Genomic DNA, 26,127 nt, shown 5'->3' with positions numbered 1-26,127 from the left:
CGCAAAAGATCAGATCAACCGAACTGCCAGTATCGACTAGAACTTTGGCGACGTCGCACTTCGCGATTCCTACTTCGACAAGTAGGGGGTCGTTATGAGGTAGGTGAACGCCGATGGCATCGTCGGATGAGAAAGTGATCGAGGGATCATTCTCAGGTTTTGATGGCCACTTCTTCGAGGTTTCTTCCTGTCATCGATGGTCCTTGACTGACCGCACCGAGTCGCCGCAAGGTGGCGAGCCTCCCATAATCACGTTTACGAAAGGGGTGCGCATGACCCGTCTGTTTTGTAGATGGACCCTTAGGTCGTTAGACGAGTCCTCGTCAATAGGTTCGTGTCCATCACCGTTCATGGCTTTCGTTACCCCCAGCCTTCGTTGTAAGTCAGAACGTTTAGGTCGTTTGAGCTTGATCCTGAGGTCTTCTGATTTCGAGTTGAGCTGATCGCGTAGGTCGACAACTCGTGGCTTTAGCTGGGGTTGAACACTGGAATCTTTGACTCTTTTAGCCTTGGACTCTTCGATGATTGAATGAAGGCCATGCCCATGGTTGATTGTCTGCGACTTTCGCCTGAGCTTGTTTCTCAAGTCATTTGACTCTTCCGGTATGTCGTTTCACTTGGTCGCTTGTTGGAAGATTCGTGCGAAACGCGGCCTTTTCTGTCCTCTTCTTCATCCGAGGAGGAACTTGGTCGAGCGAGGATAACTTGGACGCGTCAATAGTTACGAGGTTGCTCTTCTTCAATTTGCGCTTCGCCCTCGTCTTCGTCCTGCTCCTCTGGTTTGTCATCTTCTGCGCGTTTGGGTCGGGCTCCGGCCTTGTCTTGATTTTTATGAGCTTTCTTTTCTTTGTTTTTTCTCCAGCTCTTGGTGTTGTTCTGCCTAGGCTTGGGAAGCCCGACGTTGGCTGTTCTGTTTTCATAAGATGAGAAAAGCACATCGACCAGCTGCCTGCAGTTCCTCGTATCATGCGCCTTGGACTTATGAAAGCTGCACCATAGGTTTGGCTCGGTCGGGCCAGGAGTCAAAGTTGAAGGTGCCGAAGAGGTTTGCGGCTTCTCGTCGTTCTCCCAGATGTTCCAACCCTTCTCGCATACGACGACAGTCGACCCCGGGGGTGGGTTTTTATCTTCGACAATGTAGACAAAGCTTTTCTGCTGATTGGGCTTGTTGCATGTGGCGTGTTGTCGGGGTTCTTGGCGTGCCTCAAGAGCTTTTGGAGCAGTCGTCTGTTTAGCGGCCGCATTCATTTTCTTGAGTATCGCTGATGTGTCCTCTTCCATCCGGATGAAGTTGTTCGACCTCGTGATAGCATCTTGAAGTGAGTTTGTGGGGTTTCTATAGAGATCCTCGCGAACAGGGACTTAAAGTAACGCGTCAACGGTGATGATGTTCGGGATATGCACCTTCGAAGCGACAGTTTTGAACTTCTCCATGAAGTCGCGGAGGCTTTGGTTCGCTCCCTGAGATAGGTTCCAAAGGTTGGATAAGGTCGCTTCTTGTCTCGTAAACATACTGCTTGAGGAACGCGGACGTCAGGTCGTGAAAGTCGTTGATGGAATCTTGTCCCAATCCAGTGAACCATCCAAGGGCTGGACCTTGAAGACTCTCAATGAAGAGCCAACAGTAGCCAGCGTCTCTTTCCTCATCGGAAAAGTTAGTTCGACCCATCGCGATGTTGAATGCGGTAATATGGTCAGCCGGGTCTGCCTTTCCGGCAAAATTCGAAAGGCTGATTTTCTCGGCTGATCGGTATAGTACATCGGTGATTCACCGAGAAAAGGGGGTTTTTAGGGTTTCGGCGAGGACGCGTTCGATTAACGGCGCCAAAGTACGTCCTTCAAGCATTCGGTCTTTCATGTCCAGGAACGACTGCTTAAGCTCGGCGAGTTCCTGGACGGTAACGAGATCTACGCCACCGGGTGTTTGAACCTGGGCGGCGTTTCTGTTCGTCGTGTTTTCTGCGCCGACTGGTCGGTAAGTGTCGAACAGCTGTTTTCGGACCGTCGAGGCCGGATCGCCTGAGTTTCCGGCCAAAGGAGCCAAGATGGCGGCGATGGCGGCGAGTTGTTCGTTCGTCGCCTTCTGGACGGCGTCTTGCTGTGCCATCCTCTCGAGTATGGTATCTGTGAAGGCCGCTGCTGTCGGAGTGCCTTCAGTCACAGGTGACTCGTCGTCGGACGGCGAGTCGGGTCGAGTCATGATATTTTGTTGACGCTACTCTGTCTGCCCCACGGTGAGTGCCAACTGTTTGAACCGAGACTGTCGATAAACTAGTAAAGAGAAAGGACGAGTTCTCGTCGGTGGGTCAAGACAAAGACGTGTTTTATTAGATCAATGAGTCGAAATAGTGTTACAAAAGGAGGAGAGAACAAAGGGATTAGTCCGGCAAAAGCTGGTTCGTCGGACCGTACAAGTCGGCGAGAAGTAAGATATGAAACCCTAGATCTAGCCGAAAGTGAGTGTAGTCGTTTGCGGATCTCCTCCTTGTTGCCTTTTCTCCTCCTTTAATAGACACATGCTCGTTAACCTAATGTGCTCTGTCCTGATGGGCCTCCTCGAGTGGTTGGGCCGCTGACTCGAGTCATCGAGCTGACGACTTTCGGTTGGTCGTCTCGCCGATCAAAAACAGTCTAAAGCCGAGTCGATCACCGGCTCGCAAGTCGACGAGCCGACTTTCTTTGTTGTGATCATGTGTCTGGATAATTGTCTTGTGGGCCTTTTGGGGGGGCTAGGCCATACCCAACAATTACTGCGAGCCAATCATCGACTTAGTATAGATGAAAATTCACTAAAGTGTCGACGACAGGCTTGATAAAATGGTGCATATTAGTTTTTATCTGTTCAAAGCATGATAAACCGACGCAATCACTCTCACACAAAATCAATTCTTGATGGACCTGAACACGTAAATCCTACCAATCGCATCGTCTGATCTTCTCCACCCCGATGTACAATGTATTACTCGGACAAAGTAAACTCTACAAATGAAACATTACTTTGATAAAATTGTTATATAAACTAACCGGTTACTGTATTTGCATCAAATTAGCCTAAAATGACAGGTTAAGCCTAATATCGCTTATGTTGTATATATTATACACTAAATCCTTTTCTGATTTCCCATTAAAATACTCTAGAAATCACCGGTATTACAATGCTCTTTCTATTCATCTTATGCAAGTTCCTTTGTTTCCTAAAGTTCGAATCGACTTTTTCCCGCAATATTATATATGATAGATAATTATTAATCAGCACTGAATATATCTTTATATATAAAGAAGGGTTTTAATCCCTCCCATGAAGCCACCTCAGATGATAGCATGGAAATTCGTTTAATATCGTGTTGACACGTGTCCCATGACTCTCTACACAGCGTTTCATTTAATCGTTGCTATGTTGGGCTTTGCTGGCTTATTTGTGTATTGGACTCCGAAGATTGAAGATTTTTCTGGGCCGATGGAGTACGGGTGAAGTGATGAAACGAGGTTCGTCTTCGTCTCTCCTCTCTTCATACGGCGGCAGTGCAGTGACGATTGTGTTTCTTCACACAACCTGAAACGGTCGGTTTAATGGCTCCATGATCCATCATCCACGATCTACATTCAATGAGGTTAGCTCTTGCAAAGCTGTGGAAATTCAAGTATAAAAAGGTTTGCATCCCTCCTCTCGAAATCATCCTATCGTATATAGATCGACGTTGATGAGCCAGTTTCCATCGTCGACGAAGACGATCCGGCGTCACATCTGCTGCCCATTCAGTGGCCTCAGCCTCAGAACGAAGAGATTTTTCTTGCCATGGAAGAAGCTGCGTTTGAAGAAAAGGTATATCTTCTCTTCTCTGTATTCTTTCATTGGAGTTTTCGCATATCACTTGAATGTAATTTGCTAAAATCAAATATTTAATCCTGTATGAAGAAATCTGTGTGATAATCATGAATGATACATTCTGGGTTTTGATTCCCGATTTAACTTTTTTCCAGCTACCGACAAGCGAGAAGAGAAAGTTTACACAGAAAGAAACTGAGGGTGATCGAAGAAGAAGATGGCGATGGAAATAGCAACACCGGCTCCTGCACCGAGCACATCCCTGAGATAAACATCATCCTCTTGCCGGCAAAGACGGAGACTCACAAGAAGAACATGATTCAAGTCTCCAACACGAAGAAACCATTGTTCTTCTACGTTAATCTCGCGCCAAGGTATCGTTACTTTAAAATCTCTTTGATCGGAACGAAAATTCCACACCAGATCTGATCTAGGTTTCTGAGCATCTACTTCTTCTATTTAGTTTGTGGAAGCGTGAGATCAGCTTGGTTGATTTAGTTTTAATTCCTGAACGATCTCTAGCCTTTATATGTCCACCAAACTGTTTGTTTGTATTCCAAATAGAGCAATTTGAAAAAGTTTTTGAATCAATTTTGTGTGGTATGCATTGCGTTTGATGCAAAGGTACATACAGCAACACAATGAGGTCGAGCTCTCTGCACTCTGAATGGGTACATACCACATTTTCATCATAACTTAAAATCTTATCGAAAAAGCATGGACTGGTCTCTCTCTTCTTTGTGTATTTTACTTTTAACTGTTTTAGTTTGCACACAGCAATAACGATGGTGGTAACAATCTCTGAGATCTTGAAGAACATTGGATTGACTACAAAGAAGAGTAAGTTCTTTTTTTTTCATGATGATAGAAAAGCTTTCAATCTAATTCAAGGTTTTTTTTTCTATTGTTCAGAAATGAAGAATGAGGCCAAAGGAAAGATGGTTCAGAATGCAAAGGCAAGTTTCACTACTTTAGCATCATCCTCCCCTTTGTGTAACATTTTGACTTCTTATTTTTACATTATGTTTTACGCAGATTGAGATTGTGCTCGGGAAATCAGACAATTTTGACTCTTTGGTGCCACTTGTGACCAATGGCAAGACTCCTTAGGAACGGCTGCTGTTGAATCACAAGAAGCCGCAGCCACCGACGCCTAGGGACTGATAAGAAACACCACATAAGGATGATCGTTCTATGTTTTTTTTTAAATATGTTTTTTTTTGTTTTTTGTTTTATTTCAGTTGTGACAAATCGAACATAATATTTTAGATATGTATGTAATAAGTAAAATGATGATTGAAAAAAAAAATTATGGGATTTGAAATTGATGTCGGTTTAGTCCATGTGTGATGGTGTATTGGGTGAATTTTGCTGATGATTTGAGAGATTATAAATGAGTAATCTTTGTGTTTCAGTTCAAATTTGATGAAGGTGGTTTTGTTGGTAATTGACAAATCGAGATGGTTAAAGGCTTTCACATGACTATAAGCATTATTGTATATGTTCAATGTTTGTTTTTGTGAATGCCAAACTAAGTCTTGAGTAAACTCTTGACACAGATCAGATAGTTTTTGTAACTCTTCGTTTTGGTGCAGTGCAACGAGATCAGAAAGATGAGTCATAAGCTTACCCATGATTGGAAAACAAGAAGTTGACAACCATCAAGAAGAAGACGATAATGAAGCAGATGACGATGATGATGCAGACAATTGAAAAAAATCAGATGAAGAAGAATTCGAGCAAGAAACCAGTAATAATCCTCATAATAAACAAAAAAGTTTTTTTTTTAATGCTATTAGCTTTGATTTGGAGAATACACATTTCTTCTAAAATCTTTGTGTGCCGAAACGAGTGTGATTGTGACTTTGGAAGATTAGTTTTCCTTTTTCTATGAACAAGTTCAAATGTTTAATCATGGATTATAGTTATCTTTGTTTCATGATGTTCAGTTTTATATTAAACTTGACGGTCTAGATAAGTAGCTTCAATACGTTTATAAAATCATAATATAAATCAGTATCTGAGTAATGCCCAAAACAAAAAAAAAAAACAACTAAACAAAATTATTTACTAACCAAATATAAACCAAAAATATAAAATAATTAAACATAAATGGGTCTTTTGCGGTTATGGATTTCCAAAATGATATATCTTGATATGCTCATCTAACAAATCCATACTTAGGTTACACCATTTGATAATTTGCTAACTCAATACTTGATGCAACCAACATCAAAGAACAACGGAAGTTTGGTTAAAATAATAGTATTAGTTATATTTAAAAAAGCTGACAGAAAAACTTAAAATAACTACTTACTAAACCAACTTTATAATATTTTTCTTATGTAATATGCTTTTACACCCACAAATGAAAAAATATTTTCAAAAATAATTATTCAAAGTTCTCAATTATTGTTTTACAAAATATTAATCATCGATTTTATTGGATAATATATATATATCAAATCATGTCATCACTTCATTTTGTAATCTTAAAAGCTAAAGATTTTTAAAATTTATGTGCTTCTTTCTTTACTATCAAACAATATTTCCTGTCATAGTATATTTTTTAGATATTCCTCAGTTGACTAAGGATGGTATTTTGAAAAACTCAACTCTCAATTTTTACTTTTTAATCCCATTTGCTACTATGAAGAAACTATCAACTATTTTTTAATCTCATTTGTTGATTAACAGAAGTATTAACAAAAAAAAATATATGGATTGATTGCTACACTTCATGGTTTAAAATTAAATTAGTCATCAAAGTCACTATTCTATAAACTACTAAAATGCAAACGAGCGAATAAAACAATAGACTGGTGTTGATGACATTCATCGACTAAATCGCACTGCCAACCAAATGAACATACAAAAACGGTTACACAAGTTTTATATTTTCACAAAAACATACATCACATTCCGCGCGTAGCGCGGAGCGGCCCTAGTATATTATATATATAACTTAACAATTAATCATCTGGAGACCATCCAAACAGTTTTTGAAACACTGATCACAAATAATATCAATTGAGCTAAATACACCTAGCTACCTCATAAAATACTCCCACACACTTGATATTTGAACCGAACCTAACCTAGCTACTTCGATCATTTTGCACTTATATATACATACATTAATTTCTAGATATCTATTTCACAAGTAATTTTCATATTTCAGTTTTATTCTCCAAAGCCATCTACAAGCTCATGGGGGTAGGACCATAAGATCGAAAGAATTTGGATGATCTATATTATTATCACTGGTCCATTGCGCCTAGTTGATTACTCTTTCACATCATTAAATTTTAAACTATATCTCTTTGTGATATTCAAAGCCATTTAATCAGTATAAGTAATATCTCATATATACCATAAAGCAATACTATTTTAATCATCACCAACTAATTTATGCTAATAAACTGAGCATATATATGATTATAGACAGGGCCGTCTAATAGCAAGCGCAAGTGGAGCGGTCGAACAGGGTCCCGAAATATAAAAATAAAAAATTTAAGGATTTTTCAAAATATATAGATAAATTATAGTAAGAGACTTTAAAATTTTAGATTAACAAGGCGTAGAATTAATTTGAGACAGATCGAGATACTCTAATCAAAGTCCCATCAGCAACTTTGAAGGAAAGAATCGAATAATTCCATAAGGAAAAGCTCAAATATCGTAAACTATTTTTAAGCAAAGGCATATGACTAAATGGGAAATCAAAATAAACTATTACATTTTAATTAGCCACACTTAATGAAGAACTTTTGTATTCATTTAATTGATTAAAAAATTAACCTTAGAAGGCGCAAGTCACAAGCAGCTTCCTCCTAACTCGTCCTTTATATAAACTCACACACACCACCTCTATCTCCACAACACATTCCAAACACATCTCATTCTTAATCAACAAACATATAACTTACTCAGCTTCACTACCAATCCTTTTGAATTCGATCAAAACACCTTGAAACCAACCTAAACCTTATTCGAGAATTAGGCAAAAAAAATCACTAACTTTGCATGAATTGCCAAAAGAAATATGAACTTTTGAGCTGACAAAAAAAATACAAAACTTTCAACGGAGTTACTAACACATTTAATTTTATTTGGTACTGATTGAATATAAAAAAATTCTCTAAAAACTTTAAAAGATCTTTAAAATTCCAAAAAAATGAAAAAATGAAAAAATATTATAAAATTAATTTTAAAATTAAAATTAAAAATAATTTTAATTTATTTTAACAAAAAAATCTAAAATCTTCCAAAATTTTCAATTTTTTTAAACAATTGCTAAAAATTGAAATTAATTATACACACAAAAAAGATACCCACATATTAAAATTAAATTAAAATGCTTAAAATAAATATTGTACCCATTTTGCGTGCGATTTTAATTTTTAGCTGATAATTGTAATTTTAATTTTTTGCATTTTCTTTGAATTTTTAAATTTTTTGGAATTAAAAAAAATGAAAATTTTGGAATATTTTTGATTTTTTAAAGAAAAAATAAAATTTTATTTTTAATTTTAATTTCAAAATTAATTTTATAAAAAAAATTTAGTTTTTCAATTTTTTGGAATTTTAAAGATCTTTTAAAGTTTTTAGAATTTTTTTTTTATATTCAATCAGTACCAAATATTATTAAATGTGTTAGTAACTCAACTGAAAGTGCCACTAGCCCAGTGGTAAAATACCTTGCCATTTGTCCTAATCAACCCGAGTTCAAATCCAGGGATGTAATTCTTTTTATTTTCAAATCATGTAAAACAACGTCGTTTCATCTCATTTGAAAACGATGTTGTTTCGCTTAACGCCAACATTTAATGTTTACTTAACACTGTCTTAACTGTGGGTTCACGGTGTGCTAAAATGGTCAGTCAATCTTAAGTTGCTTAATAAACTAAAAAAGTCAATAAAAATACAATATTTTTTTGGCCAGACTCGAGTGCAGATTTTTTTTGCGATTCGTGTAAAGTTCGTACTTTTTTTTGGCCGAATTCTCAAACCTTATTCGGTTTTCACTACATATATTATCTGTTCCATCAAACTCAACCCTAGAATGGAGAACATGTTCAGGCTCATGGGAAGTGAAGATTTTTCTGACAGACAACGGTGCATTTGGGTTAACGGTCCAGTTATCGTTGGATCCGGCCCATCGGGGCTAGCCACAGCTGCTTGCCTCCGCGAGGAAGGTGTTCCCTTTGTGGTATTGGAGAGAGCAGAATGCATAGCTTCACTGTGGCAGAAAAGAACCTACGACAGACTCAAACTTCATTTACCCAAGGAAGTTTGTCAATTACCCAACATGTCCTTCCCAGAAAACTACCCCGATTATCCGACAAAACGGCAGTTCATCGATTACCTTGAGTCCTACGCTACCCGATTCGACATTAGCCCTCAATTCAACGAGTGTGTTCAGTCCGCTCGTTACGAAAAGACCAGTGGTCTCTGGCGTATTAAGACGGTGAAGTCTTCTCCTTCCTCTGCCGTTTCCGGGTCAGAGATGGAATATATCTGCCGGTGGCTAGTGGTGGCGACGGGAGAAAACGCGGAGAGAGTTGTTCCCGAGATAGATGGGCTGACGACGGAGTTCGACGGAGAGGTGATACACTCTTGTGAGTATAAATCTGGCGAGAAATACAGAGGAAAGAGTGTTCTTGTCGTCGGATGTGGAAACTCCGGCATGGAAGTTTCTCTTGATCTCGCAAATCACAGTGCTAACCCCTCCATGGTTGTTCGCAGCTCGGTAAGTTATACAAATCAAAGTTCCAGCTTTAAACTTAAATTTACAAATTTTTATAGTCAACAAAGATTTACCCTTAAGCTAATTTTTGGTATTTAATTTTGATCAGGTTCATGTCTTACCGAGGGAGATTTTAGGCAAATCGACTTTCGAAATCTCAATGATACTGATGAAATGGCTACCTCTATGGCTAGTGGACAAGATTCTGTTGATCCTCGCATGGCTGGTTTTGGGAAACTAGACAAAGTTTGGGCTAAAGAGGCCCAAAATGGGTCCAATGGAGCTCAAGGTCCTCACAGGGAAGACTCCAGTGCTTGACATCGGAGCTATGGAGAAAATAAAATCCGGCCAGGTAGATATCGTCCCTGGAATCAAAAGGTTCTCTCGTAGCCACGTGGAGCTCGTTGATGGTCAGATATTAGATCTTGACGCTGTTGTTCTAGCCACGGGATACCGCAGTAACGTTCCTTCTTGGCTTCAGGTGAGAAACAAAACAAAACAACTTCAATCTAATAATTTCGGTAGTTTATTGCATTACAAGTCAACTGAATCTGTTCTTTTTGTCCTTTAGGAAAATGACCTATTTTCTAAAAACGGGTTTCCCAAATCGCCGTTTCCAAACGCATGGAAAGGTAAATCGGGATTTTACGCGGCTGGATTCACGAGGAAAGGATTGGCCGGAGCATCAGCAGACGCTATTAGCATCGCTGAAGACATTGGTAACGTGTGGAGAGAAGAGACCAAACGACGGAAAATGAGAACACGAGTGGGTCACCGCAGATGCATCTCAGTTGCTTAGAGGTCAAGTTAGAGTTATTTCATACATTTATTATATTATTTTAAAACGGTTCGGGACAAAAAGTTAAAACAGTGTTTTTTTTTTTTTAAACACGAAAACAGTGTTTATTTATTAATTCATTTTTGTAAAGAAAAGAAGAAGAAAGTATACAGATAAAAGATAGGGAATAAACAGTGTGTAAAGAGAGCCCTCTCCTCAAGACCCAACGGTGTTGTTTTTGATGGCTGTCTGGGAATTTGTATTAACTTGGATGATGTGGTGTTTCTCTTTAATTTTTTTATTTTTTATAATTTTATTTTATTTTACGTGTTGTTTGTAATGGTTTATGAAATGAAATACAAGTATTAATTCAATGCTACGCATGGGAATATTTTCGATTACGCAAGACCAAATTTGAGTTCTATATCACTAAAATTACACAACTTGATTATTAGAGGGAGATGAATATACATACACAAACCAATAACACATATTTTCATTTATTAACCGCATACATAAAATTAGATTTGTTTTGAAAATGCATTGATCTCTTAATATCAGTGTGTTTATAGAAATAATTATGTTATGAAAGTTATCAAACTCTTTAGTTTGATAACATGTGTAATTTATTACTTAGTGTAATTCTATACCACCTTTAAAATATAGTATACTAGGGTAGGTCCGCCCTACGGACGGGCAGGATATTCTTTACTTGTGATCTTGGTTTTTTATTTTTTGTATGATTTGGTAGTTTGTGTTTTAGGTTTGCATTTGCAAAAGATGTATATAATAGTGTTATTGTCTATTAGGACATATTAAGTGACGAAAGATATTATATTCATTTTAGTTAATGTTTGATGTTTGTTTTTTTTGTCACTTGGTTTTGTTTTTTTATTTGTTGTCAAATATATTTTATGACATTATTCTATTTTAGTTATTTTTTTTATGTTTTTTTATAATGAAAACACATTTTATATCATCTTCGCATATGTCTAACTATTTTTTTATTATTATTCTTGTTAGAGATTATAAAGTTGTATTAGCATGATACGATTTTCATGATTGAAATTGTATACATTTATTAAATGCTTGCTCAATTTTTTTTATATATAGTAAGTATTATTTGATTTTTTATTGTTGTGGTTAGGTTTAATACTCAAAACATTGATTATTTTATATTTTGTTTATACTGTTTCATTTGTTATACCGAGTAATATATTATTTTATTTTTAAAAATTTACTATAAATTTATTATGGAACAGGAAAAACATAAGAAACTTCTCCATTTCCTTATAGTAAAAACACTTTGTGCACCTTTTCTTGAGGTCATTGAGCTCGCAGGCTCTTAGTGGCATTTTAAGAATCATGTTTATACCATAGGATCTCCTCTTTATGATTGGAACCTCATGCAACGACTGCTTAACTTGCCTCCACAGCTTGTCAACAACGTATGTGTGGTTTCACCATTTTTGAACGTCTATAAGATTCATCCCTTCAGCATGGTCACCTGCGAGTAGCCTAAGTTCTGCGTACAGGTACCTTTCTTATAGTGTTTTGTTGCAGATATTTTGAGGTGCCTCGTTCCTTTGGGACGTAAAGCAAATATAAGAAAAGATAATATTGGATATAACAATATTAATAACAAAAACATATTATTAGTTTCTAAAGATAATGTTTTAAAAATCAAATAGTTTTTTAAATATTTTTAAGCTTATGTAAGGAAAATTGTATTTAAAGTTCTGAAAAATAGAAAAAAGTTTCTAAAAAATAGGAAAAACAAATTAATAGCTAAATAATTTTAATAATAGATACTGGAGAATGAGGGGATATGGAAATTATTTTTAAAATTATCGGCTCGAATAGATGTTTAGCAAATTTAGAGAGGTTAATTAACTAATAAATGTATAACATTCTACCAAATATATTTAAAAGTAACTGCAAAGAAACTTTAGTTTCCAAAATGCCACTGATCGCATTTATCCTTGATATTGTTTAGATGACATATCCTCGGTGGTTGTGAATGTTTTTAGATAACAAAGGTTTTCAACTTGTATCCTATGTAAAGACTTTTCAATGTGTTGTCAATATTGATCTCCCATTTGTGATCTGATCAATCTCTCTTTTGGTTTAACAACTTATTATTTATTATTTTGACTGACGATATACGTACTCTTTTGAGTGGTTTTGGTTTGACAGGAAAAGTTGAACATGACGGTGCTATGCTATCCAAACTGGAGAGAGGTTGAGACTAAGGAAGTGGAAGGAATTCCACCGTATGGCATGGAGCTTAGGAAATGAGAGTATTGGTCTATTTAAATCCTCTTTGCTGGTCTGTCAAAAGTTTTGACAAATGTTTAAACTTGTTTTTTTTTTGCTTGAATTTGTCTCTTCATTATTGCATTGTGGTCTGAAAAAACTATCAGATATTGCATTAGAAAACTTCTCAAGTTTTGTGTTTTGTACTTTCTCGTCGCATGACATTCTTGCATTGTGATCATAAGTTGCATGTATAAACCAATCTCCATATGTTGAAAATGCATTTTTCTTCAGAATACATGCAAACGATTGTAAACTCAAGACAAATCATACACTTTGTTATACATATAAATATGTCAAATAGCAAGAAAATTAAGGATCAGTATGATTTTCAAATAGCACATCATTCATTTATGAGGTTAGTTTCAGGAACTGTTGGCCTTGAGGCTTTGGAAGAGATACGGAAGAGGTGTGCTGGTGAGTCTTGCCTCGTTTTTTGCGTTATGCCTTGGATCTGTGCAGCAGCTCTTCTCTGTGCAGTGTTCCTTACCGGCTTAAAACCAATCTTCTGCAGCTCCTTCTCCATGTCAAATAAGTCGCTTGGGAGAGGCTATGTCACAGAATAGATGCTTGAACTTGTCATCAATATCACTGATATTTCTTTGAAGTAAAGATAAGCTACATAATACTTTATGAACAGGAAAAAACGATACACACATTAATATGATAGCAATATAGCATTGAGACCATGTCTCGTTAGCATTATAAGACAACACCACCCACTAAGATTGTTTTTTTTATGGATGAGAGTAACTGGTCGTTATATATTTAAAATATCAATCTTTCCTTTCTTCTTCACTTGTTATATCCCACACATTCCAACATCACAATTAAACCAATCAAAAGTTCAATCTTGGATTTATTGGAAAGAAGCTTGGAAGCTTTTCCTATCAAGCTGCAGATTTTCTAGCGTCTCTGAATCTCTCATCACCTCTTTATGTGCATCTTGATTATTGTTTGTCCGATCCTTGGGGTGCAGAACCTGGTCTTCTCATTAATCAAAGAACAAACTATTAAGCAAAGTCTGACTCAGATAGCCAACATGAAACAAAGTGGAGATCTTTTTTTTTTGTGTGTATAAAATGGTGTTTGGAGATATGTGTACCCTCGTAGGCTATTAGACTCAAGGTCTTGATGAAGACTCAGTTTCTGATCCTCTCCTTCAATTTCCATTCATGGTCTCTGTTTTGCTCTGTAAAACAAAAATATGTTAATCACTGAACCTGAGCAGAGCAGAGCATGGACAAACAATTAAAAGTTTATACTAAAAAACATGATCCACACATATGCAGAGAACTCGGGAAATAGTTTCTCAAATCTCTTAAAAACTTTTAATCTCTAACTAAGCCACTTGAGAACCTGCCTTGAGTTCGCCATTCTACTGAGAAAAAACTTCAACTGTTGTTTGGATTTGCGAAGATGATGTTTATGGTATGTAAGCTTTACCTTTTTATAGTTGGAGACGCACAGCCTTGAAGTTAGAAAGATACAATGAATGAGAAATCACGGTTACAGCGTGGGTCGAATTTAAGAATCTCGTTAATGGCTGTGAATAAATTGATCCTGTAACGGTTCCAGAGAGAAAAAAACGAAGACGAAACGACACGAAGAAAGCTCAATCCAGGGAATCGTCTCACAAATATATTGTTGAATACACCATTGTCGCTTTGGCTAGCAACAGAACGAAGAACACGATGAACCCTAGTTCCAATGGCCGCCATACGGAAAGAAGAAGGTGAAAGATCGGCTGCGCCATAAGGGACTCTGGTTCTGTCTCGACATCGTATGGTAGAGACAAAAGCTAAGCACAAAACCCTATTAGCAAAATGACGTTGAGAACCGCGTTTACAGCTGGATGAAGTAATTGCTGGGCTTGCCAACTGTAACGAATGTAAGGCCCAGTCAAAATAAAAACACACGGTTTAATGAAACGCTGCGGATCTGACGTGTCAGCGCGAGGGAGACCCTATTTCCGACGTGGCATCCGACGTGGAGCCCTCAGGAGAGATACAATGCTTTCTTTATATATAAAGATGACATAAATGACAAACTCACATGCTGCATCACTAAAACTTCAAACGTACGTCCATTTAATTTTTTTTTTTAAATAGGATCAACTTTTTCATAGCAGCAATTTTGCATCTTTTCAACACTTAAAGTTCCAATCACCTTACATAAACCAGATTATCTCACTGAATATCAAAGTAATGACCGTAGAACTTTAAAGTGGTGAATTAATCGAATTAATAGAATTGGTTTTACCTTTTATCAAAATCAGTTCCTCTTATTGGACCTTGTTTACGTTTGATTTCTTCCTTCCTTCCTTGTTCCTTTTTTCTTTTCCTACCCTAAAAGCTCTTTGCAATGATAAAATTTCCAATAACTCGGAATTTTTTTTGATAAACCTTATCGGCTGGGTCTCGGGAGGAATACACTTAGTGCTAGAAAGTGGACTGGCTATTACACTGACTGACCCGAGTTTGGAATACTTTCCGACTAATGCCAGAGAGTGAACCGATCATCTGTTACGATCCACCATGTAAATCACTTGGGCCGAAGCCCAAGTCTATATTGGCCAAGTGATGATAATTTAGTTCCGAGGGAGAATCGAACACACCAAACTCCAATAAATTGCCACCACTTGGTTATTAACTCAGATTTTCCATATCCACTTTTCTCGAACCTTCTTTCTTAACCCAAAACAGGTTCGTTTGGTGCTTTGTCTAAGCCAACGAAACTGTACATAGGAGTAAGATAGAGTAACTTGAGAATTTGGGTTGATGCGATCCGTTTACTCAGAAACTGAAACTCGACACTGGCTCAGGACATTCATACGACACTAATTTTGAGTTAAGGTATTGAGATTGAATAAGAAAGAGTATAATCCTTTCCTATTCTATTGTTAAACGATGGTAGTTCTGCTGTCGTTTATGATTTGTCAGTCAAATTTTAAAGATATGGGAACATAAGAAATAAAACATCGTTGATATGTTTTGTTTTAGTCATTATCTTGTTTTAATTGATTTTTAAATTTTTTAAAATCTAAGTGATATGGCAAAATTTGGTTGGTCAGGCGTGTTATTAAGAATATAGAAGATAATAAAACTAAATATTTTGACCATACATGTGGACATTATCTTCTTACGAATACTTATGAGTTTGTGTTTTATTAATTCAAAAGCAAGCAGGATAAATTATTATATCTGTTTTCAAAAATTTTAAATCAAACATCAAATTAATTATATATATATATATATAACAAAACTTTAACTAAAATATGTTTTATTATTGTGTTGAAAATTTAAAAACACTCTATATTAATTTTTTAAGAAAATATCTTTATACAAAACTTTTTCTTGATTAATATTTAATTGTAAATTGTTTTATATCTTATTTTTTTAACCTTAAATAGAAAATATTATTTCAATATAACAACATAAGATGTAAAAAAATTCTTATTTTTTAAAAATCTAATATTATTAATATGAATTTCCTTTTTAATTATATATAAAAAAAAATCATTAAGGATATCATTAAATTTAACTGCTCTAACTTTTAACATAAAAGTTCAAATGCGAAAATCACGTCACAAATAATAGTATAGATAGATAATGCATTAATATATGTTTTTATTGTTGATAAAACAAATAATGGGTTACTCAAACGAACAAAAAAGTTGATCAATAAATTTCTAGTTAGCATCTAAGACTATAACCAACCTTTAATGGTCTGTAAAATTTCTTAGGTTGATCAATAAATTTCAAATTTCATCAAAAAAAAAAAAGTTGTTCTTTTTTTTTCTTTTCCATCATGTTTAACATTGAAATTCATTTTCATTGAGTTGTTTTTATTGCAAAATAATTTGAAAATGACCACCTATAGTCCAATAAATATGTATATCACGTTTCTTTTTTTTTTTTACACAATTGGTAAACCACAATCGTCATTGTAGATCATGAAATCTACACTAAGAATTTGATAGTGATCGGGAGTTTAATCTAGGGAAGATAATGACGTAGGCAACAACATCTTTAGAACACAACGATGTAATCAGTTTCCAGTAGGCAAAAATGGACTTTATTGATGAATAAGATTGAATACATTAAGTTAAACAAGATCATACGTTAGAAACGAGATCGTTAATTGAAAAGATCTAAAGTTGGGTAAAAACAAGATCATACTCTAGGGTTTTCAACGTGTCATCTTCCTTATGCGTCGATCTTTTCTTATAACGGGCTGGTCCCGTGATCTTCGCGACTGTTCTGCGATCTCCGGATCCTCGAAGTCTCCGTCCGGAGCTCGCGTGCTTGCTGTGGATCTTCGCAGTCCATTTCCTTGATTGTGGCCCATTAACGTATTGGCCAAAATTGGATCCAACATTTGTCCCCCAGCCTCTTTTGGTTTGAACGAAACAAAATAGAGGTGGTTTGCTTTAATCTTGATTTCGTCGCTTGGTACCCGGTACGATTTTGGTTTGAATTTAATGATAAACTTTGGAGACCGTTGTTTGGCGCACTTTTACTCTTGCTAACGGCTACATCGGCCACCGCTAGGACGAGTCCTAGGTCATCATTATCCTTCTCGAGAATGACGATAGAGCCGTTAGAGTAGCTATAAATACGCAAGGGATTTCTTTTTTTTTGTCTCAATTCTGATTCTTCTTCTTCATCTCTTTTTTCTATTGCTTTGAGATTTCTTGATCATTGGACCTGAGATGTCTTCATCATTCAGTTTCCCTCACCCGACGACTACGACCGACGATCTTGAGGATCTCTACACGATGTATGGAGTAGACCGAGCCATCGTCCTTGACTTGGCTTCTATGTCTGAGACTCCCAAAATCGTTCGAGGAGGATATTGCAGAGCTTATCCCTCTTTCTTCCAATCTTGCGGTCTTACTTTCCCGATTCTGGAGCCTATCCTCGAGATCTTGGCGGAGCTTGGTTTATCGTTTAATCAAATCCTCCCGAATTTTCTTAGGCATCACATAACGTTCTTGGTTAAAGCTAGGGAGGAAGGTCTTTCCTTCGGTCTTAGTGAGTTCCGTCACCTTGTTCTAGTGAAGCGGAGCAAGAAGAGTCCCGAAACTTTCCTCGTGTCTCCGCGTCCGGGTTGCCACGTTATTGAGGATGTCCCCAATCACGATGAGAAGTGGCGCGAGTAATTTTTTGTCTTTAAGGTGGATGGAGCATCCATGGGCGACTTCGATTTCTCTCGACTTCCCCGGAATTGGGCTGAGAATATAGGTTAGTTCTTTCTTGATCTTAATGTCGATCCTTTTCCTTTGGGAGATTTGCGATTCAAATCTTCTTTTTCTTTTAATTGTTTCAGTTCATTCCAGAAGTTCTTTGATGTCGAACGAGATTCGGGTTTGATCGGAGTTCTCCGGAGAGGTCGTTCGAACTGTTCATCGTTTGACCAGTCCCGAATCAGAGCTGCTTTTGCCATGCCAGGGGGAACAAACAGGCCCCCACCGGCTATTGGCAGCTCTGAAGATGAGGCGGAGCGCTCTCAGGAAGTCGTTGCGACTTCTTCCATCCAAGCTCAGTCTTTGGACCGATTGGCCTGGCAGCTTATGAGGAGGTCTCGTACTTCTGGGTCAGCGTTGAGGAGCAGAGCTTCTGATACCTCCCTTGATTTCGATTCGGGATTCCGATGATGAAGATGCTCCTGGGGAGCGACGATCTCATGTCTCGTTGAGCCCCAGCTCGAAAGATGAAGTAGTTGTCGCGACCCGTAAGCGACATCGATCGTCGAAGGCTGCCTTGCCCGGCCCGTCCTGTTCTAGACGAGAATCGACCGTCCGGGGGCTTGCTTCTGAAGGTGATGATCCTCAGTCGGCGGCTCAGGACGACCTGATCTCTCTCGCCGGTCACATGAGATCTGCAGGTTACCGTCTCCCTTCCCATACTTTTCCGACCGAAAAGGAGGCTTACGCCAAAGTGGCAGTCGCGAGCTCTAAGACCTTTTTTTTGGTTTCTTTCCTTCTAGAAGATGCTTTGAGGTTCTTATTTGTCAGCTTCGTCTTCTTTAGGTTATGGAAGCCTTCAACGAGTATGTTGTAGTGATGGAGGATCGTGTTGAGGTTTCTCGGAATGACAAGGAGATAGAGAGCATCGGTTCTGAGATCAAGTGATTTTTGGCGGAGCTCGAAACCACCAAGCGCGAGGGAAAAGGGGATGCTAAAAAGATCGAGGCCTTGACCGGTGACTGGAAGAGGACTTGTCAGGATAACGCGACTCTTGCGGCCCAGGTCATCGCTCAGAAGGCCAAAATTGCAGCGTTCGAGGTCGAGAGGGATCGAGATATCCGTCGTGCTTCTCGTGTCGCTCGTCGTGACGTCGCGGAACGATATCGGGAGATCCTAGAGTCGTTGAAGGAGAAATGGGTGAACAAGAAAAAGGAGGCGTCGGCTGAGATCCAGTTGCAAGAGGTGGTTGCCAACATCGATCTTCTGAACGAGCTCAAGGATGGGGGCTTAACTGTGGATGCCTAGCTTGCTCGTTTGAAGGAGATGGAGAAGGACTGTGACGGTCTTGTTACTTTGGCTGCTGTATCGGATTGGTCAATCTCCGGGCTCAACCTTCCTCAAGTTTCCGAAGATTCAGTGGATCAAGCCGGAGGGTCGTCTGTTCCCGAAGGAGACGATTCTAGTTGATCTTTCTATTTCAGACTTTTGTTTTCCGCGATCTTTGATCGCGAAGTTTTGACTATTTTGAATGGATAAACATGGTTTTAGGAATATCTTTTGCTTCCTCAGTTTTCGAGATTCTTTTATCTAGATTGTTGGGATACAGTGACGCCTTGGCCCTTATGAAGCTTTACTTCGTTTAGGGTTTATCACAGTACTCCGATAGATTCTTGTTTCCTCTTGCCGAAAAGACATGGCATCGAGAAGGACAAACCTTCGCAAATCCGAAAGGATACGAAATCTAGCGGGCGACGTTAGTGTGGAACGCATCCGATCCGGAGACGTGAGCGAAGCGCTCACAGAAGTTCTTCACGAGGAGACCCGACTTCCGCGAGCTTCACCTCGAGAGGGAAAAGACCTCGAGGGCGAAAATTCTGCTGCTTGCATAAAGTCGAGTAGCCCAACTGGTTCGGAGGGGAGCGATCCACCTCCGAAGAAGGCGAAAATGAATGGTGCAGACCAGTCTTGGTGTTTTGGGTGATACGGTTGTTTTTAAACCGTTTCATGGGCAGTTTTCTCACTCCAAGGGTTGTCCTATCACGGAGGATCCGGACAGTGTCGCTCACTTGGTGAGGTATTTCAAGACTGCTGGATGTCCACTTCCTTCCTTACAAAATATGATGGGGCGCGAGGCCTATGTGAAGATGGATGTTGCTCATGCTAAGGTCGTCTTTTTGATAATTGTAACTTTGAATCTTTAGCTTGATTGGTTCGTTCTGACTCGTTACGTTCCAGTCTATGGAGGCTAATAATGAGTTTGCGGCGACTTTGGAGAGACGTCTGCAGGATGTTCCGTGCTCCGACGAGGTTTATGAGATAAAGACGGTTGTTCGGGAGCTGAAACTTGGTCTGAAGATGGCTCAGGATCGAGAGCGTACTAACACTGTCCAGCTGGCCGCCGCTGAGAAGCTGGGGAATCAGGCTGCTTCACTCGAGGCTCCTTTACGAGTTGTGAGTAACGAGAGGAAGTCGGCCCTAGAGCAAGTTTCTTTTTTGGAGGCGAATGTCGAATCTTCCGCTAATAAGTTCTATGATGCTAAAAGGGCTTTGGCAGATAGCTACTTGGACGTGCTGGTATCTTTGAAGGAGAAGTGGGAAAAAAAGAAGGCCGCAAGTGATTGCAAAGCTCGTCTTAGGGAGGTCAAGGCGAACATAGATATATTGAAGGACATCATGAACAACAAACTTTTGGCTTCGGATGAGTTGTTGCGTCTTCTAACTAAAGAGGTCGAGCTCGGATCTGAGCTCGATGTGATGGCGGTTTCGGATTTCTCCGTTGAGAAGCTTGATCTGCCTCAGATTACGGAGGACCTGCCAGAAAATTTCTTTGCTAAAGTTCCTTCTGCGGTGAATGACACGAGTGACGAAATGAAGCGCGCAGGCGGCCAGTTCGAGGATGGTGAATTTAATATCGAGGAGTAGTTTTATGAATTTGATTTTTATTTTCGCTTTCCCCTTTGTTTCCTTTGCTTTATTTTTATTTTTTTAATAAAGATAGGATTGTGAGTTCTCGAGTTGTTTGTTGCAATTTTTATGTTTACGCAAGGCCGGTCTTTTGAGGTCGTGTGTCGATTTGTCGTAGGTATTTTTATCAACGTACATTTGATGTAACAAAAGATTTTGTTAACTAGTTTCGCCGCGCTCGTTGGCGGAGCTGGCTGTAACCAAAGACTTGATCAGGGTCCTGGTTTACAGTCAACCGTTAAGAATATTGCGATTTTTGGATATAGGAAATCTAACGAGCTCGAACTACGAGGTGTAAGCACCGAATTTTATTAAAATGTTGGGTTACGGTTTGTTACAAATTTTAGACAAGGAAGGAAGCTTGTCTTCCGATTCGAAGTCGATGCTGATGTGCTAGCGTGCTTCAGGCGTTGCGATGCGCATCCTTCGAGCTGTGTAGTTGGTGGGTGACTGAACTCGTGTCGTGAGTTGCCTACGTACCCTTGGCGAGGGATCATGTCATAACGTAGTTCGATTATTTTTCCAGAGATAGGTTCTTTTGTTTGGTGGTTCATGTAGGCGTGTACGTCTGTTGTTGATCTTGATGGCCTAATTAGGAGTGCTGCTCGTATCTTTGAAGCTTGCAAGGTAGCATGTTCTGAAGCTCTTCTGGCTTCCTCTAATGGTTTTGATTCCTTTTGGAGTCGGGAATTTCAGGCATTGGTGGTAGGTTGAGGGGACTGCCTTCATGTTATATAGCCAGGGCCTTCCAAGGATTGCGTTGAATGGGGCTGGATGGTCTATCACGATGAATTCCACGATTTTTTCTGACTTCTCCGGCGGTTACAGCGAGCTCGATTGACCCAAGGGAGTAGGTGGTTTCCCCTGCGAACCCGATCAGAGGGGTTCGTTCTTGCTTGAGGAGTGCTTTGGTGAACCCCATTCTTTTGAACGCGTCGTAGAAGAGGACATCAGCCAAGCTACCGGTGTTGATCATTACTCGAGATAGTTCGCAGCCGCCGATGTCGAGTCGTATTACTAGAGCGTCATCGTGTGGTTTGTCAAGATCTGCAGTCTCATTTTTGTCGAAGATGATTTCATGGTTGGGACCTGATAGAGGCTCTCTGACTCCTATGCTCTTTTCGGCTCTTCGTTGGTATGCTTTGATGGAGTTAACCGAGTTGCAAAATTTAGAGCCTCTGTAGATAAAGTCGATTCGTTGTTTGCCTTTGTTGTCCGTCGGAAAATTCCATCTTTTGGTTGGTGTTGGTCGGTAGTGTCTCTGTCCCCCAGACATGTTGCGATTAAGGGTTCGCATGATGTCTTTCTTCTGAATTTGTGGGGCAATTGGTCTTTCTAGCAGTTCACGGATTCTGGCCATCTTCTGCTTTCGCTTGAAGTTGGGGATTTTCCTAAAGGGAGACCCTGCATTTGGGTTGTATCGAGTAATACTAGGGGGAGTAGCTTCATTGAGGTGCTTCAGTGTTCGGACTGCTACCGTAATGTCGATGCATACTCTTCCTTTGGTCTGTCCCTCGATTCTGTTAGGTGTATGGCTTTCTGACCCCCACAAGATCATGTCGACTCTTTTCTTCGGCGCTGGGGGTGGAGAGCTAGGCGGCTCTGGCTCGCTTTCCCTGCCTCTTTTATTCGAAGAGCCTTTAGCTTTTCGATTAGATTTTGGAGTCGCTGGCTCTTCCTCTTCTTCTTCGGTATCCTCGCTGGTCTTTTTATTTTTGTTTTGACTGCGAAGTGCCGCTCAACATTCCTCGGTCGAATGACCTTTTCGGTCATGTAAGGCACAGTGTTTGTTGGGGTCGTACGTCGATGATTTGTTTTGCGGCAAATTATTTATTGCATAGGAGTGTTGCCCTTTTGTTGCTGGTTCTTTAGGAGCATTATTCTTTTTGGCGACGTTATTTTTGTTTGCGCTCCTTTAAGGCTGCGACCTCCTCCTCGTGGGTTGCAAAGTAGGAATCTCGGTGTAGTGCATTGTCCAACGAGATTGGTGCCCGCCCTGCCATTTCTTCCCTGAATTTGGATGAGAAATAGACGCCGTCCTTTAACGCCGCCAGGGCCATGACTTCGTTTGGGTGCGAGATCTTGGCTTTGATTTCCCTGAACTTGTTTATGTACGCTCTTAATGGCTCGAAGGGCGCTTGTTTGAGATTCCAGAGGTCTGTCTCGGTAACCCTCGTTTCAATGAAAACCGAGTATTGTTTGAGGAATGCAGACAACAACTGGGTGAAGTTGTCGATTGAGTTTTCCTCGAGGCCTGCGAACCATTCAAGTGCGGCCCCAGTGAGATTTTTGGCAAAGAAGCGGTAGTAGCCAGCCTTTTTTCGTCATCGTTGAGGTGTGCTCTTGATATCGCTAGTCGAAAGGCTCGTACATGAACTTTCGGGTCTGTATTCCCAGCGTACTCGGGAAATTTGAGTTTCCCAACATGGTGTAGCCTTGCGCTGGCGATTCGGTTTGTGAATGGAGTTCTCCTTGTCTCCTCAATGACCATATATATGTCTGTAGCGGAGCTCGTCGCCATATGCACGATGGAGTATATTCTTTTGAGCTCGGCATCGTTTCTTTTGATATAGTTCTTGAACATTCCGGTTTCGCCCGGGATCCCCAGATCTTCTCTTTGAGTATCCGCATCGATAGGTCTGCGGGGTCGTACCGCGAGCTTGCCCTATTGGGTCACCGAACCCTGTTTGCTGGACGGTTCTTGCAGCAGATGGAGTTCGGTTCTCGGAAGTTAGGTTTCCCAGTGGTGACATTCAGTTTCTAGGTTCCCCGGGTCATTCCATATATCTGTTTTGCGATTGGATCGGATAACTTCTTTGGGCTTGTAGTCCGGTGCCTATTTCGTCCAGGCCACTGTCAAGCTTCACTGAGGCATGCTCTGCTGCGGAGGTTGTTATGAGTTCTCTCCCATGTAGCGTCCGGATCGAGCGCTCGGGATCTCTGGAGTACTGAAGGCTCCGGCATTTTGAGGATTTAGTGTTTTTCTTAATGGATCAGGCGGCTGTTGGTTTCTTTCTGTTACAGTCTTGAAGCTGGGTCGCCCAAATGGTTGTTGGAGGTTCAAATCAGATCAACCAAAGATGTGACCGGTTGGTCGATATGGTCTGAAATCGATTGTAAGACCTGAAACAAATGAAAGATGAATGGAGATATGAATGTTATGAAGAATAAACTAAGATAAATAAACAAAGATAAAGGATAGATATGGCGGAATCAAGCTGCTGGATGTGTATCACTCTCAGCTTGATCAAAAGATGGATTGAAGTGGATTTGCGGATGAATGTTTGATTGAATCTCTCAATCTGATGGATGATGGAAACAATGTGATTGACTCTATCAATCTGTGTACTGAGCTTGTTTGATTTGCACAAACAAACTAGACTCACGAAATCAATAGAAAAACAAAGAATCTCTCTTTGAATCCTAAAGATCAATATTTTATACAAAGAACAATCTTTGATAAAAACTGAATAAACTTTTTATTTACTTGGTGATTTACAATGAAGCAAAGACTAGAGCTTTATAGGCTCGACAAAGGACTCTCAAACAGTCTGAAAATGACATAAGGAAAGAAAATAAACCGAAATAAAAGTCTTGGATGAGAAGGCTTTGATGGCTCCATGGAAACTAGCCGTTAGCTCGATTTGTGCCTTCAAAAGGATAACTTGGATGATCTTGTATCTGGACAGCTTCTGGACGTTGCCATGATCTTCAAGCCTTCCTGAAATACTCCTTGGTCTTAATAGAAGAGAATATGGCCGTTGGTCTTGGGCAAAAATCTGTAGAAACTCTTCCAAAGCATTTAGTGTAATTGTGGCCATATATGGAATGTTGATGGAGAGAGAGATCCGCCTGATCTCCTGGGTGCTGGTGTAGCTAAGGACGTCTTGGATGTCTTCTGAATGGTCTAAAGTATCTCCTGGTTCCCATAAATATCTCTGGGTCGAACCAAGTTGAATTGGTTGAAGACTTTCCTTAAATGATGTTGGTTTGGCCAATTGATGCAAACCGGCTTGATCTTTTGGTTTGATTGGGATCCGTCTGATCCAGTATGGCTTGGTGCTTCCTAGGATGTTGTGGAGTGCCTCTGAATGACTTATAAGGCCACCTGGTTGCCATTCTTGAGGTTGGTTTGATGTGAACCTCGGATCTTCCAAATAAGGCAAGTGTAGAACTGGTTTGGCCGGTTTTGGGAAATTGATCATATCTCCTAATTTCCGCGGCCATTTCTCCTGATATTGGTCTTTCTGGAAATCTGATAAACTCCTCTTGACTCCTATGATCGGATTTGGTTCAGGTCGATTCTTCTTTGGGCTTGAATCCTCTTCTAAAGTCGGGTACTCGCAGATGGAAGAGCTAAGTAACCCCTGACTTGTAAAATTCATAACTTCTTGATCCTTGATTATTTTGGCCTGATTCCAATTTTCATGGACTACTTCTTAAGTTTATAATCCATAAAAATTATCCTCGTCATTTAAACCCTCCTGGTTTGTAAGATATGTCATTTTTAGTGCACGTACGTCCTGGTTGGCGCATTGGCTGGTTGAGTAAGGCTTTGGGTTGACCTCTGGTTCAGTTGCTGATCTGATGACCGCATCATACCCTCCCCCTTGACAAAGTTTCGACCTAAAAACTGGATAACCTGCACCAAGATAGAGCAAGTCAGTTTTCATATTCTTTTGAGATTCTAAGGTCTTACCTTGATATTGTTTCGGTTTGGGGATGGATTGTTCATCAGGTGGCTCTTCTTTCAGAAAATAGGATATGATCACGCCTCTGCTATGTACTTTGGCATTGCCTCTCTTCTTCAGTGGATGGTCCTTAATACTCCTAGTAGGCTCGGTTCTGGCCATCTTTGGGGTTGATCCTCATAGCAACAAAAGATTATCCGGTGATTTCTTTGAAGCTTTTTTCCTTTGAACTGCTTTTTTCTTTGACACCTGGAATCTATTTTTCCAACAGAATCTGTTACGAATATGGACCTTTAGTGAATTATATCTGATACTGGAGTGTTCATGAACTTCGGAATTTTGTCTTGTGTTTTGAATTCTATCTTTTTTGGTTCATTGCTTTAGTTTAATGATGAAGGAAAAATGATATCTATTATTTGGACAATGTTTGGTTTGGTGGCTGCCTTAATCTTGTCAACTTTAATATCATGATGTTGGTACCTCTTTCTTTCTCTTTGTTCACCTTCTTGTGGATGATGCTCAGTTCTTCCCCGGCTTTATTAATTCCTCTTTAACTTATACCTGGATCTAAAACATCGTGGTTTTCACACTTTTGGCAAGATTTCTTTTTTC

At 39.4% G+C, this 26,127-nt stretch overlaps 2 protein-coding genes and 1 pseudogene across 2 annotated transcripts; 1 reads left to right on the top strand and 2 right to left on the bottom strand.

Moving 5' to 3' along the window:
- Window positions 1-714: 714 nt before the first annotated feature.
- LOC106383573 lies at window positions 715-1,669 on the bottom strand. The gene is made up of 2 exons (XM_013823653.1): window positions 1,405-1,669; window positions 715-1,361 (listed from the first exon to the last, which is right to left on the bottom strand). Exons 1-2 carry the CDS (start codon window positions 1,667-1,669, stop codon window positions 715-717), a joined length of 912 nt encoding a protein of 303 aa, XP_013679107.1.
- Window positions 1,670-8,461: 6,792 nt separating this feature from the next.
- Window positions 8,462-13,656, top strand: LOC125581700 (annotated as a pseudogene).
- Window positions 13,657-21,554: 7,898 nt separating this feature from the next.
- LOC106383572 lies at window positions 21,555-23,345 on the bottom strand. The gene is made up of 3 exons (XM_013823652.1): window positions 23,196-23,345; window positions 22,753-23,139; window positions 21,555-22,529 (listed from the first exon to the last, which is right to left on the bottom strand). The coding sequence occupies exons 1-3, from the start codon at window positions 23,343-23,345 to the stop codon at window positions 21,555-21,557; spliced, it is 1,512 nt and encodes a 503-aa protein (XP_013679106.1).
- Window positions 23,346-26,127: the final 2,782 nt, after the last annotated feature.

This window comes from Brassica napus, chromosome C2 (assembly GCF_020379485.1).
Source record: "Brassica napus cultivar Da-Ae chromosome C2, Da-Ae, whole genome shotgun sequence".
Taxonomy (NCBI): Eukaryota; Viridiplantae; Streptophyta; class Magnoliopsida; order Brassicales; family Brassicaceae; genus Brassica; species Brassica napus.
Note: the sequence above shows the minus strand (reverse complement) of the source record. Positions and strands in the feature narration are given on the sequence as shown.

Excerpts from the sequence above, each read along its gene's own strand:
- LOC106383572 (XM_013823652.1), bottom strand. The coding sequence starts at position 23,345 with ATGGCGACGAGCTCCGCTACAGACATATATATGGTCATTGAGGAGACA. Across the intron at positions 23,140-23,195 it reads ATACAGACCCGAAAGTTCAT|GCTGGCTACTACCGCTTCTT; the intron begins GTACGAGCCTTT and ends TGACGAAAAAAG. Across the intron at positions 22,530-22,752 it reads TTGCAACCCACGAGGAGGAG|ACCAGCGAGGATACCGAAGA; the intron begins GTCGCAGCCTTA and ends AAAAATAAAAAG.
- LOC106383573 (XM_013823653.1), bottom strand. The coding sequence starts at position 1,669 with ATGGGTCGAACTAACTTTTCCGATGAGGAAAGAGACGCTGGCTACTGT. Across the intron at positions 1,362-1,404 it reads TCAAAACTGTCGCTTCGAAG|TCCCTGTTCGCGAGGATCTC; the intron begins GTGCATATCCCG and ends CGTTACTTTAAG.